The sequence below is a fragment of the Tachypleus tridentatus genome, chromosome 7, assembly GCF_004210375.1.
Source record: "Tachypleus tridentatus isolate NWPU-2018 chromosome 7, ASM421037v1, whole genome shotgun sequence".
Taxonomy (NCBI): domain Eukaryota; kingdom Metazoa; phylum Arthropoda; class Merostomata; order Xiphosura; family Limulidae; genus Tachypleus; species Tachypleus tridentatus.
In genome coordinates, this window is record NC_134831.1 from 186,001,432 (window position 1) to 186,018,233 (window position 16,802).

The 16,802-nt window shown below is 35.2% G+C and overlaps 1 protein-coding gene across 4 annotated transcripts in view; it reads right to left on the minus strand.

The window, feature by feature from the left end:
* Positions 1–12,523, minus strand: part of LOC143257495 (3'-5' exoribonuclease 1-like) — a 34,458-nt gene extending 21,935 nt beyond the window's left edge. The window contains exons 1-2 of one of the 4 annotated variants that reach the window (XM_076516258.1): positions 11,997–12,523; positions 4,719–4,854 (exon numbers count right to left, since the gene is read on the minus strand). In XM_076516258.1, the coding sequence (XP_076372373.1) occupies positions 4,719–4,852 (134 nt within the window). In that variant the 5' untranslated portion in view covers positions 4,853–4,854; positions 11,997–12,523. Of the gene's footprint in view, positions 1–4,718; positions 4,855–11,957 lie in introns of all 4 variants that reach the window. The other 3 variants (XM_076516261.1, XM_076516259.1, XM_076516260.1) reach the window with 3 other exon arrangements.
* Positions 12,524–16,802: the final 4,279 nt, after the last annotated feature.

Here is a 16,802-nt window from a genome sequence, read left to right on the forward strand (position 1 = left end):
AATGTCAGGTTTTCATGTATGTATGTAAGCTGCATTTTTACAATACGTATTTGGGACTCATTCATAAACATCACACTGTCCATTTGTTTTGAAATATTAATACAATGTATAAACAAATGTTTGTTGCACAGTTAATTACCAAAGTTGTATCCAGAGCTTTAAATAATAGTCCTTTTCTGTCAAAGTATGCACAGGCTGGTTCAATTTCTTTGGTACACAATTCACAAGACAAATTGTGTCTTTTCTACTCTGTTATTACAATATAACCTGTGATACTTTCACTTTAGAAATCAACACTATATGCTCTTTATGACTAAACTCAGAATTATGCAGTCTAGATCTATCTCTATTTAACTAATTTACCATGTCTTACTTGAACTACATTTTGTATGCATATTTATAGCACGAACAAGGCCTAGAACATTCTATGCACTAAGATATACAATGATACAATAATACTCAATCAATACAATGAGAAAATATGGAAGGTTCCCATAACATGACACAATAATAAAGCAAATGAACTACAAAATGTATGACTTGCACAGGTCTATAAACAAACCTACAAAAAACTATCACTTATTAAAAAAAAAACACTACTTAAACTATCTAAATCACAATGCTCTTATTAAACTCAAACATTCAGGTATATCAAAAAGTCTTCCTTAAGAAACATATTTCTAACATTTTTTAAAATCATATACAAAAACATTTCAAGTTCATGCATCAAACCTGCTCATACAATATACACCAACATCTGTAGTTCTCTTTATAACCTCTATGTGGAACCAAAACTCCTGGAGGTACAAAACCTGCCTCATGATCATCACACTGTGAGTTTTACACCTCTGGATGTATGCAAGGGTCTGATGGTCTGTTTGAATGATGAACTCTTTCCTTCAGAGGTGGTGCTGGAATTTCTGGATGGCAGTTATGATGGCTAGACACTCTTGTTCGATTACAGAGTAATTCTTCTCACAACACAACAGATTTTTCTTGAAATACATTACTGGAAACAGTCTGTCTTCATGTTTTTCCAAAAGTGTTGCTCCAATTCCAACATATGATGCATCAACTTGAATGATGAATTGTTTGTAAAATCTGGCATTCTAATGACTGAAAAGCTTCCTAAAATGTTCTCAAACTTCTGAAATGTCCTCAACTATAGTTCTTCACATTCTAACTTAGTCAGATCAATCAGTGGTGCAGTATCTCTAGCATAATTTGAGATGAAATTCTCATCACAAAGAGGCTCATCTGTTCCTTGGTCATCATAGCTGGTGTTTCTTGTATGCAGATTAACTTCTCCTCTTCCATGACAACAAATTCCAGTATGGAATAGCTAATATAGCACTCAGATGGTCTGATGGTTGTGCAGGCCAGAATGTCATACACACAATGCTCAATGTTGGTGTTTGGTGCAACATCTTTTTCTTCAAGCAACTGAATGTCACTACTGAGTTGACTAAACTAGACGGCATCCTCTTGAACTGTTATCAGAAAAGCTGTATTCTTTTTAGATTTTGTCTCTATCAAAATCTGAAAATAACCTTTACTGAGGTCAACTTTAGAACAAGAATTTGGCTCCATCTAGTTTCACCATAACTTCCTCGGGGTAGTTCATACTTTCAGACTCAAACTTTGTTGCAAGGTTCAGCTTTCAGAAATCTATAAAGAAGCTGACTGAGCCATCCCTCTTTTTCATGATTACCATTGGTGAACAGTAGAATGAATCTGAAGGCTCAATGATTTCTGCTTCTAAACATTACCTTAACTTCTTGCTAGAGCAGGTCTATCATTACACAGGACATTTGGAAGGGTTTCTTCTTCACTATATTCATGGTAATTGTCTCAATCTTGTGTTGAAGAAGCTCTATCTTGACTGGTCTAGCTCTGAAGACATCTGCAAACTGGCACAGTAAATCTTGTGGTTCTTTCTTCTGCTTAACAGTCAGTTTTTTCCTGATGTTAAAATCTTTGTACACCTCCACCCAAAAGTTTTAGATCCAATAAGCATCCATCTTCTACGACAAAGTCACCATCTTCTGGTTCTGCATCTGTGACAGCTACACCTATTAGGAAGGCTTCCCTCTCAAAGTACCTATTCAACAGACTGGCTTGGCAGATCTTGGTCTTCCCATTCACTTTCACCTTATAGTCAATTCTGTTGACTATTTCATGGACTTCAAAAAGTCTCTTTCACTGCAGAGTGAGTTTATTCTTGTCTCTGAGTAGCAGATCCAAGACCTTCTGCCTGATCTTGAAACTTTGTTCCTTGGCTTTCTTGTCATAGAGGTGCTTATGACTACCTTGAGCTGAATGTATACATTCTCAAGCAAGTTGATAGGTCTCCTCTAGTCAGTTTCTAAGGTCTAACATACACTGATATGCGTTTTTCACTTCTAACTCTTCTTCTCCTGTCTCACAGTTCTTTCAGTTTGCAATGTTCTCCATTTTATAAAAAGCATAACATATCTTCTCCCATTTGTCTGATGGCTTCTTATCACCTTTAGTGGCATCCTGCTCCTGTTCAGCCACTCCACTGGTTTCCATATACTTTTCTGCCAGCTTAATCATCTCATCCACATCTTTCAGTGCTCCCTCTTTTAGGAACAATGAAATGTCAGTGGAGCACATGTTCGTGAACTGTTCGCATATTAGTAGATTTGCCAGTCCTTCAAAACTATTTTCACACTTAACCATGTCAGTCAATCTTGCTAAGTTTCACCATACACATGCCACCAACTGAAATACAGCTTCTCTGGTGTCAGATTGACTTCTACAAACTTCTGATGAATACCCTTCTTGAAGACCACTTTTAATTTAATCTTCTGATGTCATGCCAACATATACTTGAAGGCCTTTTCCCAATTCTGACTCTGAGAAAATCTTTCATACCTCTTAAGAAATTAGTTCTCATCATCTTGCTGTTCATCAAGTTTTGGTGGCTTGAGTCAGCTGGCCCTTACTAAGTTGTTATTTTTGCATCCTTAACCTTTCTGTTGGGTAAGTTTAGACCTCAGTTTGTGCTCTTATTGTCTGTAGCTCCAGTTTATCTTCTTTATATTTTTTCTTCTTTCTCCTTTGCATTCTTAGCTTCCCTACTTCCAATCTCTCCTCTCTCTCCTTTTCTGCTTTCTCTTTTGTTGTCTTATCTTCTCTACTTCCAATCTCTCTTTTTTCTCTCTTTCTAGGTGACGTTGTTGTTCAACAAATTATTATAGATCACTATCTCTGAGCCCAAGTTCCACTTATCAAAGTTAGTCAAAATGGTTATATAGCATGTTTCTAATAACTGCAACATTTTGCCAACACTACAGCTGTGCATACATAGGCCTACTTTTCCTGCTGTTGTTTAAGTCTATTGCTGTTTACCACTATAGAATCTATGCTAGCTCACCAATGTTAGGTTTTAATGTAGGTTTATTGTTGAAATCTATTACCAACAAGTCACAGACACAAACTACAAAGAACCTGGCTCACACAAACAACACAAAGTTCACTTGTTTCAACAATATATATATTCAAAACAAGTTAAATATATGTACAAAAATTCATTATACTATTGTTTACAACAGGTTCCAGAGCTTTAAGTAACTGTCTCTATTTATCATACCAAAGTCCATACAGACTGGTTCAGTTACTTTAGAACACAACTGATGAGATGCATTCTTCTTCTCTGCTATTACAATACAATCAGTGATAAGTTTATTCATGTTATACTCTTGGTTATCACAGTTGTATCCAGAGCTTTGAATAATTGTTTCTTTTTATCAAAAGTTCACACAAGTTTGTTCCACTACTCTAGAACCCAACTGGCAAGAAGAATTATTATTCTCTACTCTGTTATTACAATACAATCTGTGATTACTATGGCTAACCCAATGGTAAAAGAGAATTCTATACTTAAGAGTGTTCAGGAAATCAACCAACTCTTTTCTCCCTGACCAATTAATTACCTAGAACAGGGAAAAATTCAAAACCAAACACAATGGGCAGTGAGACAAACTTTCAATTCCTACTTAAAGACCAAGGAAAACAAAGAAGGGTTTTGAGTACAGTTAACATTACACATTATTATACAAGGTTCAAGTGAAAAACATTCCTTTAAAGCCACTACTAAGAATATGGAGAAACATGAAATGAATTGCAAAGAAGAAATTAAATCTATTTCTTGGCCCAAATCCAGAGTTATTAGCTCAAATTTTAATAGCTAATCAGTTAGTAATTGGTCAACATAGTAATAATATTTCTATTTTAAACTACAACATATACAAATAAACAAAAAATTTAATACTAAGTAAAGAAACAACAAAGATTACACAAAGCACCAATGGTTTGGTTTGTTTTGAATTTTGCACATAGCTACACAAGGGCTATCTGCACTAAACGTCCCTAATTTAGCACAATAAGACTAGAGAGAAGGCAGCTAGTCATCACCACCCACTGCAAACTCTTGAGCTACTCTCTTCAGCAAATTGTGGAATTGACCATTACATTATAATGCCCCACACAGTTGAAAGAGCAAGCACATTTGGTGCAATGGGGATTCAAACCCTTGACCCTCAGATTACAAGTCAAGTGCTCTAACCACTCAGCCATGGCGAGCCAGAAAACTGAAACATAGCCTGTTACAAATGGAGTTGAAAATTTACAATGGTCACACCGAGCCCACAAAGTACCGAATTAAAACTTTTATTTTTTTAACACGTTTTCACCTGCTATCTAGACGTAGTTCTTTTAATTTTGCTTGAACTTCACTTTTACCCATGCGATTGATTTTTCCATTAAGTTGAGACAGTTGCTTGTAGATAGGGTCACTGAAAGGACTTTTTTCCTTCTTTTCAGCCATTACTGTAAAAAAAGAAAAAATATCAATTGAAACTGACCATAACATTCTAACACAAACTTAAGAGATAAACAAAGTAAAACAATGTGCTCACTCTTTGCTATATTTTCTTGGCAAGGCTGCTGCATATTACAACTTCCTATAAAGCGAATATCTTTTTTTTTTTCATATTTTGCAGAGCATACTTACATGAAACTTTTATATACTTTAACACTCATGGTATTCTAACCATGATGGAATTAAGCAGTAATTTAAAAATTACTCTCAAATTGTATTTCATTTCTTCAGTGGTTCCAACTGATAATTCTTTAATGGAAACTTTAATCCTGTTCAGACCAGTGGAATGTCCACTGACTTGTTTCTGTTTCTTCTTGGCAATATTTGCATGAAACATCAGAAAAACTTACTAAAAATATCTAGTTTCAGTTTTAAAATATTTAACTAATTTGATTCAGTATTTTTATCATTTTTAGGTTGCAAAATTTTATGATTACTATTTACAAAATAAAAAGTTTTTTTTTTTAATTTCTGAAATTAAAATGTCAAATATTTATATCATTGACCAGACATGCAAATCTCTCTCTTTCATTTTCATAGGTCAACAAACAGTGGGCAGGTGCCTGAGAATTAGAAAGTTGTTAATATTTTGAAAGGGAGTAATAAATGTTGCATGTAAGTTATAGGAATGGTTAGTCTTACTTCTGTAGTGTGAAAAATTCTACTGAAGAAAGAATTTTTGCAGAACTATTTAGTGAAATATGATACCATAAAAAATAAAAGTCGGCATGAATTCACAAAATGGAAGTCTTACAAGACAAATCCTTTGACTTTTCTGAAGATGCTATTTGTCATCTGGATCATGGATAGGATATGGACTTGGTGTACTTACACATTTAAGACTTTTAATAAGGTGCTACATAATATATCAGCTAAGAAAATTACATTAGTGGAGGTTTAGGAATGACTAGTTAATTAGATTGTAGGATGATCAAATGAAAAAAACTAGAAAGGAATATATGCTCCAATTAACCAGTATAAAACCAAAAAGTATAAGTAAAAGACATTAAAAGTTAAACTATGCAATTGTTACTTGAGTGTTACAGAGAAGACACATTGATATATCAGTCCTGCATGAAAGAAAACTAAGAAACTACGGCCAAAGAGCAGCCCAGGCAATCTGCTACATTAAATCCTATAGAAACTAGATGGTCAAACAACAACATTAGGTTCACTCATCCTAAATCAACTGCCAAATGGTGTGAAGCCATGTTTTGATCACAGGAGAAGGCATGTGACAGCACCAGAGCAGACAGATTCAGCTGCAGTGTAAACAAGCTCATTTCCTAAATTATCAGCATGGCCAGTTATCTGAAAAAAATAGATAGAAATGGATTAAGAGGGATAAAGAACAGGAATAACAAACAGCCCATCTTGACTCTGACTGTGTCAAACATGCAACCAAAGAAAAAGGAGAAGATTGTTGACACACTGATTCTACACATTATTTTAAATCACAGGCACATCACCAAAAACATAAAGCTGAAGAAACAATGCCATATATAAATCCCTGTGATAAGTGAGCAACAAACAAACCTAAGATGAGGCCAGTATGTCTACCCAAAAGATCCCAACAACAGAGAAACCATGGTGTAGAGCAAGAGCCAAAGATGATAAATGTGCCAGTGTGGAGGTAATAAAGGAGATACTCTCCACTGAAAAACCATCAGGATCTCTACAGATCACTTTGGAAAAGAGATAGATAAATACCATATAAAGGAAGGAAGAGTATGATGTAGACAGGAAAACTGGGCATGGGGTAAACACAAAGGAAAATTAGGGACTGCCCCCACAAGTAACATTGACTTCAACTGCTGAAAGGTGAGAAATGAACAGTTAGCCTCATGGTAAGCTAATGCAAACTGATCCATAGCATGTAGAGGGTGAGACATGCAGGCACCTTCAACCAACTGAGAAACAAAATGCTTAGCATGAACCCTAATATCCAAAAAGGATAGGAAAAGAAATATTGAGATGAAAAGCTATCTTGCAATAAAGAGGGATGGAGATCATAAGAAATTGGAGAAATGAGCAAAACACCACATACATGAGAAATCATGTCTAAAAATGTCCTATTAGGCCAAGTTGATAATGCAGGAGGAAGACATGGCAAAATTTGTTGGTGGGAAAAAAGCTGTCAATAATATCCTTGTTGGCTTGAACAGATTTGGCTTGTTCAGAAGTAGGTTGACCCGTACAACAATCAATCTCACAGTGGATAATAGCAGATAAATCCAACAATGGATCTTGCACTCTGCAACCTGCATGATAGCACTTGCAGGTGGGATGATACCAAAGGGCTAGTGTGAACCTCTGAATTCATGGTTGAAATATAAAATTAAACAAAAATGTTTGAGTGACTAGCAGTGTAAGTTAACTGAAAAATTTGTCAACTATGTAAAGGTAGGAAACAATTATTGAAGAAATTCCAATTTGGAAAGTAAACTCTTCAAATACACAAATTTAAACAATACAAACTTGTTTGTTTGAATTTAAGCACAAAGCAAAACAATGGGCTATCTATGCTTTGCCAATCACAGGTATTGAAACCTGGATTCTAGCATTATAAATCCACAGGCATACTGCTGTGCCAATGGGGGGCAAACAATACAAATAAGCACAAAATGTACACATCTTGACACAAATACAGACAAACAAGAATGGAGAGTTTGGTTTGGGGTTGTTTTGAATTTCGCACAAAGCTGCACGAGGGCTATCTACGTTAGCTGTCCCTAATTCAATAGTGTAAGACTAGAGGAAAGGCAGCTAGTCATCATTACCCGCTGCCAACTCTTTGGCTACTCTTTTACCAATGAATAGTGGGATTAACCGTCACATTATAACACCCCCACGGTTGACAGAGTGAGCATGTTTGGTGCAACAAGGATTCAAACCCACAATCCTCAGATTACGAGTCAAGTGCCTTAACCACCTGGCCATGCTGGGCTAGAATGGAGGGAATCACATACAAAGATAGTTTGTTGCACTCTTATTGGTGGAAGGTTGTCACATAATGATTTATATACAATATGCAGTCTATTCCAGATGGGTGAGAGCTTCAGGTCTTGTGGCAAGTGCCAAAAAATATTTTGCACATAGAGAGCAGCACTGAAACAAGAATATCTGTTTTTGTGAGTGGAGATAATATACTGTATCAGAATTTTTATTTTTCTTCACATTTCACTGGTTAAAATGTGAAACATATTCCAGATCCTGTGAAGTTACTAGTAGGAAATAACACTGTATATGTGCGTAAATTTAATATAGCCATGAACTTATTAGAATAAAATTGAAAAGTTTAAGACATTAAAATTCCTGTTAAGTCTTTCCGTAGTCATCAGGAGCCAGAAAACTTGAAGTTGGCTAATGTTACAGCTAATTTTAAGGGGGGTGAGTTGAAGGGTAGGTGAGAAACATTGTCCAAGTAATCATAGGTCAAATGGTCTTAGTTTTGAGGATATTGATTAAAGATGTTTTTAAAGCCACCTACAGTAACAAAGTTTATTATTGTGTCGAACACCTAGCATGGTGTCACATGGGAAAGTCTCACAAATGTTTGATCTTCTTCAAAACAGTCAGTGCTTTTGTTGATGATGCTACAGAAAAGACCAATGAGAACAATTATTTTTAAGTTAGATCCATAAATTAAAGGATAGCTAGTTCATGATGACAAGAAACACACTTGAAATAAAAATGTATCTCAAGACAGCTGGTATCAGTATTACCAGCAATGGTCAGTTGCAAACTCTCTCTTCCTTAACCTGAAAATGACCTAAAAAGGTCGAAATGTTATTCTCTACTTCATTGCAATACCCAAACCAGCCATCTTGAGATACAAAGGACAGCTAGACAGAATACAAAAAATTGTAATAGAGTTCAGCCAAACTGGACTGGAGTTGCAAGTGGGATACTTCAGAGCTCTGTGCAATAGGACCTTGATTAACAATTCTGATAAGGGAAAGGTCAATAAATTGGTCAACTCTACTAATATTAATATTTTAAGCAGGACACTTTTCTTTAAAAAAGAGAGAGAGAGAGAGATTTGGATCACTGAGTAAATAAGTAGCATATGTCATTTAATTATTCTAAGTGCAAAGTAAGGCATGCAAGCTACCTTTATTTAAACTATAATTACCAATCAACTCAATACCGTTACTAAAGAATAGGATGGTGGTGTTTTTGATCAATCATTTTTTTTAAAGCCTTCTACAAAATGTGTTTTGTTGGTCGAAAAGCAATTGTTTTAGTTGTATCTGCAGAACTATTAAATAAAGCTAAATTTTATTATCATTTCTCTCTACTGACCTCTGATTAGGTCTCATTTAGGGCACTGTATTCTGTATTGTAGGGCTATAACAAAGGGTAAATTCTGACCTTTGAAGATTTGGGGCATATTACCATTGATAATACTAATATCAATAATTTCATGATATGTCATCATAATTACTAATTTATATTTCATTGAAAACACTTCCACTTTACAGATAGTCCATATAAGTCAAATAAAACATTTACACATATTTTAAAAATAGATAATAAGAAATAGTAATCATGGTTTTTATATTTTAAACAAAAACAAAAAATACATCATCTGTGACAATACTTGATGTTATATAAAATACTCATACAGCTACACATGGTAAGCTTGGATTGTAAGAATATCTAACACTGGCCAATTAAAAGAACTGCAGCTGACATAAGTCTTTATTTAACAGTCATTATTCCAAGAATGTTAATAGTATGAAATATTTTAACACAAACTGTTGATTAATTATACATATTTAAAAACAAAGAACTATTGGTCTATCAAGGTTCTCCATCCACAAAAGAACAACTGAAAACCAGCCCTTATCATTCAACTATCTATCAAGCCTTCCATAAAATTCTATCAAATTTATTTCATCCATCACATATGAAAACAAACCATTCCAAAGATCAATTATCCAGTTAGAAAAATAAAAGTCTCCTTTGAAGTTGGCTCTGACAACACCAAAATTTATATTTGTTTCTCCTACTATTACTATTCTTAATATTCTATACAATAACAAAAAAAAAGATAATTCATCAACACTATCAATTTTAAACCTCAATCATATCATCTTTAATTTATTTCATGTAAAAACAATTTCAGTAAAAATAAATTGTCCTTTTAGAACATTTCCATCACAGGTACCATCTTTGTAGCCCTTCTCTGAACCCTTTCCAATAATTAAAAGTTCTTTCTTGGGTAAAAAGCCCAAGACTGAATATAACACTCCAAACACTGCCTGGGCTGTGAGCTTTTCAATGAACTTATGACCTACTTATACATGTATTTAATATTTTGGAAGATACAACTTAAAATCCTATTAACCCTAGCATTTAATTAGCAACATCACACTGTTTAGATGGCTTAAGAAACTGATCAATCAGAACAAGGTTGGTCCTTCTTTTATAATATAAATATATATATATATATATATATATATATTTAATTAAAGTTATCTGCCATTTATTTACCCAACTTAACATAATATAAATTCTTTGTAATGAAGCATCCTCTTCCTCACAGATGATAACACCTAATACCTTAATGTCACCAACAAATTCAGTAACATACTGAATTGATATTACTCATGTAAATTAAAAATAGCAAAGGTCCTAACATGAGTTCTGAGGGACCTACTTGAAACATTAATCCAGTCTGATTAAACTCCACTTATAACAACCATCTGCTTTCTTCCATCCAGCCACTCTTCTATTCAGTTTGGTTTGCTTCATTTTTTATCATTTATAAACAAACTGTTTGTAAACCAACTTGGTCTTTCTTTCACTTAGAGCCACCTTTTTTGTGATTTTCTACAATGAGTATGTCTATTTTGAATACTTAAATTTATTTCAATTTTTCTTCATTTTATCACAAATTTTCATTACTTTAATTGTCCATTACAGTAAATAATTTTTCTCTTATCCTTTCTGAGTTCCTTAGATTTGCCTTAAGGCTTAACCTTAACAAGTCATGCAACTAGCCTAGTTCCTTTTTTTTTTCAATTTCACACAAACAATTAAAACATTATCTGCACTAATCATGCCCAATTTTGAAGTTATACACTATGTAAAAGGCAACTAATAATCAGTGATGTCGAGAAAACCCACTTGTAGAGAAATATATATGCAAAAACAGCTCGTTTGGGTTGAGAAAATATTTTACGTAGAAGAGCGAACTTACATGAGTAACATCAATTTAGTATGTTACTGAATTTGTTGGTGACATTAAGGTATTAGGTGTTATCATCTGTGAGGAAGAGGATGCTTCATTACAAAGAATTTATATTAAGTTGGGCTCTTCTACGTAAAATATTTTCTCAACCCAAACGAGCCGTTTTTGCATATATAAAAGGCAACTAGTTAACACCACCCACCACCAACTCTTCGTCTACTCTTTTACGAAGAAATAGTAAAATTGGTATGAGATTATAATAGTGTATCTTCAGAGAAGGCAAGCATGTTCAAGAACAAAATACAAACCCAATTTACAGATTGCAAGCCAACTACCCTAGCAAACAAGTCAACTGAATAACAAGCCTCTTTTTAAATAATAACTTTTACCAAACGTTTTACTGAATAATGTTATTCTTGTTTCACACGCAGTAATTTAAGAATTTGTCTGGCTAAAATAAAAAAGGTTAATTGTCAGTTATAAAGCCTTTTGGAGTCAAGCTTTTGATACCCAATTTCAAGTTTGTCGAAATATCACACTAACTGCGAGATATAATTGGGTTTACGGCCGAAAATATTGTTCCCAACCACTGTAAGGCCAAGGCACTCAACAGATGAAATATTACATTGTAGTGTTTAAAGGTAAATGCTTAAGAAATGTACACTTAAGTCTCTATAATGATGGCCAGGTTGGTTTTTACTAAATACATTTTAGTTTCACTTGTATCAAATCTAAATTAATTATAGTCATACACTTGATCACAGTTTCAACATTCAGATATAATTCAGTTGGTCAGGAAATAATACAAGTACAAAAAATAAATGTTCCTCCGTTATAATAAATATTACATACCATGAAATGCACCTTAAAAACTTCTTACCGAAAATTTACCTTTTGGATTCTCTTTTCTATTTACGGATAAATATCTTTAATGACACCATGATTAGGGTTAGGAAAACTCTCGCACTCAAGGTTTCGAAGCAAAACGAAATATATCACCACATGTAATTCGATGGATTTGTGTAATACTTTGTTGAGCATTTGTTGTTTTAATTCAAACTTCCTTATCATAAATATTTTTGTTTTTTATACATTCGTATACTTTAAGAAACTGAATCTATTACTTCATTTCAATCGTGTTTACCTGTTCGAAAGTCTGTAGTAATCAATCTCTATTGTTTAATTACATTGAAAGTCGTCTGTATCAATAACGAGACTTTTCACCATAACTGTGATCATCATACTTTACGACAGGCACAATTTTGGTTCGGTTTGTTTAGAATTAAGCACAAAGCTACACAATGGGTAACCTTTTCTCTGCCCGCCACGGCTATCAAAACCTAGTTTCAAGCAGTGTGAGTCCGCAGATATACCGTTGTGCCACTGGGGGAAGGGGCCCACAGGAACAAAAAAAAAAATCTGTTGTAGGGATTTAGTTTTTAAAGGAAAGAAACTTTCTCAAACTGAGGTGTTTGGAGTTTTCGCCCTGTTCATGATAAATTATTTAATGAGTTCATGAACTTAAGGAATTTCGAAAGATTGATCATCTGTTTCACTACGGCGGATTTGAAGACTGGAGAAATGTTTGGCGGGTCCGGAGGCAAAGATAAGATCAAGGCCGAAAACGTCGTTGAAGAGAAGAAGCAAAACGACAAACATTCAGCAAACCACTTCGCAACAAACACTTCCTGATCCTGTTGATATCTAATATCAACATGCTAGTAGGAGTTTTGGGGGGAGGAGTGAAGGTCATACAAGACATTGGGTGCAGTAGTGAGAATCAATCTAGTATTTGATGGCAAGATGAGAGGCAAGGTACATATGTATATGCTGATTGATGAAACAGTGAGAAATTTTTCCACATCAAAAATAAAGGTGGATACTCTAGACTACATGGGATATCTTAGACCATGTGTACGAAGGCACCCATCTGTGACTTAGTGATTTGAAATATACTTGGCAATAAAAGTTTGAAGGTACCAGACAGAAAGAAGACTAATGAAGCAGTAGAATTCAAGAAAAGAAAATAAGAAAGACATTAAACCTCTGCAAGTCTGAAAGTTAAAATTTCCAATGTAGATCTATGGGAACTGAAAAAAGCATTAAAGGAAGACCCTTCACTGCAGAAACTTTGGAACAGTGTCCATGGGAAAGCTGAGCACAAGAGAAATGGAAAAGGGACTTACAGAATAAAGAACCAGAAGGGAGTGCTGAACTGAATCTATCAAAATAGTACTACTGGAAATTAAATATATCACAGTACCAACAGTATACAGGATCAAGTGATGAAACTGGATCGCAAGTCGATTGTGAGAGGTTTGTTTGTTTTGAATTTCGCACAAAGCTACTCGAGGGCTAACTGTGCTAGCCGTCCCTAATTTAGCAGTGTAAGACTAGAGGGAAGGCAGCTAGTCATTACCACTCACTGCCAACTCTTGGGCTACTTTTTTTACCAACGAATAGTGGGATTGGCCGTAACATTATAACGCCCCCACGGCTGAAAGGGCGAGCATGTTTGGTGCGACCGGGATTCGAACCCGCGACCCTCGGATTACGAGTCGAACGCATTAACACACTTGGCCATGCCGGGCCTGATTGTGAGAGGACACCTAGGAATGTATAAGATGACAGACAGAACCACCAGCAATTTTCATTGGTCATGGATCATTGAAGATGCGGCCAAATTCTGCAGGTTATGTGGCATCTGCCAAAGGACAATACTTAGAGTAGCCAAGGTGCCACTAAGATACTTCTCATAGAAGAGCTGTTAAGTAGAGTAGCCGTGGACTTGATCTGACACAGGCAGCCATTACCTGCTGACAGTAGTTGACTATGTGACATGTTACCCAGAAGCCATAGCGTTGTCGAAGATATAAATTTAGAAGATGGAAGTGAGTATCAGAAGCTCTCCTGGCAGTGTTTTGCAGAGTGGGCTTCCCAACAGAAATTTTGAGTAACAAAGAAACTCAGTTTATCTCAGAACTGCCACAAGAGGACTCATCAGCACTAGGCAACTTCATATCACCCACATGCAATGTACTTTGTGAGAAAGTCTGTGGAGTCTTAAAGAATATGCTGAACAAGATGTGCTAAGAGAGACCACGTGACTAGAGCAAGTTCCTGCAGGCAGTTTATTGCTTACATAGAAGCTCCGCAAACAAATATGCAATTTTCACCCTTTGAGTTACTGTGCAAAAGAACAGTACGAGGGCTGATGCAGATAGTGAAAGAGCTTTGGACGGGACAAAAAGAGTCAAAAGTGAATAACATATATCAGAATTTTCCAGACCTCAAGAACCGACTGGAGGAGATGTATCAACTCGCTTCAGAGAGCTTGTATGCATCTCAAAGTAGCCATAAGCACTTCCATTAAGTGCATAAGAAGGCCAAGAATTACGTTTCGATGTCAGACAGGAGATATTGGTTCTGCTACTTACAAACAACAACAAAATCACCCTGCAGTAAAAAAATACTTTCTGAAGTGCAACAAGTGGTCAACAGAATGGACGATAAGGCGAAGGTAGGAGGGAAGACAAAGATTTACCATCCCAGCCAGTGTGTTTAATAGTTGCCCCAAGAGGAAAGAAGACATAACAGATGCAACTATTAAGGCACAGATGAACATTTCAGGTGTTGTTGTCACAGTTACAGACCCAGAAGATGTTTGTCACAGAAGACGAATACCTACTAGAGTTAAGACCACTGGATGGAGATGAGACATAGAAGTAGGTCAACATAAGTAAAGAACTGACTGGTAAGCAGAAGAAAGACCTACAAAAGCTACTGTGCTAGTACCCAAATGTCTTCAGACACCTTATGCAATACAAGATCGATATTGTTACCAAGAATCTTCTCAAAATGACGCCCTACGTGATAAGAGACCCAATCATGCAAGAAATCGAGATAGCATTAGAAGCTGAAAATACTGAGCTTTTGAAGTTGGGCTATTGTTCATCAGTCATAATCCTGAAGAGGGACAGCTCAAACCACATCTGCATAGACTTCTAGAAGAAGAACTAAAAGCTATCATGTCGAATGTAGGTGAGGCCAAATTCTTTTCCAAGATCAACATCAATAAAGGTTATTGGTAGATACCTATGGAAACAGTATCTAAAGAGGAGACACCCTTGTGACACCAGATGGATATTACCAGTTTAAGAGGATACTATTTGGGCTAGGAAACTCAGCATAAACATTCATCGCATGATGGAGAAATGTTGAACAAAACCAGCAACAATGAGCATTATGTAGACAACATTCTGACTCACACAGCAAGATGGGAACCACCTACAGAAACTTAGCTGCCCACGAGAGCAAGGGCAGCAGCTTTATTCATTAGACCATCTAAATGCTACATCATTTATTCTGTGGTGAACTTTACTGAACACAAGATGGCGAACCAACAGATGTCTATGAAAGAGAAGAAGCTGACCTGCACACGAGATGTTACAACTCTAACAATGAAACAATATATCTGGTCTTTCCAGGGTTTAGAGAGATACTATATATATATAGGAAGTATTACAAAGTATGCTGAAATTGCCGCACCAATGACAGACCTGATTAATAACGGCCTACCCAACAACATAGAATGGAAAACTACAGCAAGAGGCATTTCAGAAATTAGAGAACATGCTAGGAAGTTTGCCAAGTCTTATAATGCGAGACTTTAACAAACCATTTATAATTCAGACCGATGCCTCAGGAATTGTAATTGGAGCAGTACTTCTACAAGAAATAAAAAAACTTTTGAGCAGTAAGAAGAACTTCTCTGTAATATGTACCATTCTGAACTAGTTATATAGAAAAAAAAGATGAAAAGAGAATTAATTCATCATCCAGACACACATACACCATGAGTCCCTTGCATACACCCAGCAGCACAAACCTAGCAGTGTGAGGATCATGAGGTGAGCGTTGTATTTCCAGAACTATCAGTTCTGTATTGAACCCATAAGAGGAACTGCAAATGTTAGTGCAAACTGTACTACTTGTTAGATTTGACTGTTTCATTTAAATTTGAGTTGCTTTAGATAGAGATAAAAGGAAATTTTAAATTTAGTATTTTTAGAAGCAATAAATTATCGTTTTTACGTAATTGTGTACAAATCATAAGTTATGTCATTCCCTAGTCAGTGATTGTTATATTGATGCATCATGCTACTAGAACTAATTTTTCTCATTATTTCATTGAACATTGTTACATAATAATGTCTCTAACTTTGTAGAAAGTTCTTGGCCTCAGCTGGGCAATATATATAGACACACGCACGTTGAATTAAATTAGTACAAGTTAAAAAAAAAAAGATATAAACTGGGTGATCGTGTGTCTAGCCATGAAGTGTTTATTATAATAACTGGATAAAGAAAAATAATTTTTGTCAGTTGGGTTCTAAAATAATGTACAAAACTGTGCGAACTTTTGACAAAAGAGTTATTTAAAGCTCTGGACAAAACTTTGATAATCAAGAATATAATGTAAGTAAACTTATCATTGACTGTATTGGCATAACAAGCAGAGAAGAACAATTAATTTTGTCATTTATGTTCTAAAGTGGCCAAACCAGCCTGTGAAAATTTTGATGAGAAGAGACAATACTTAAACTTCTGAATACTACCGTGGTGATTAACTGTGTAAAGAACATTTGTATAAACATTTTACTTGTTTCAATACATATTATTTTAAAACAAGCGGCT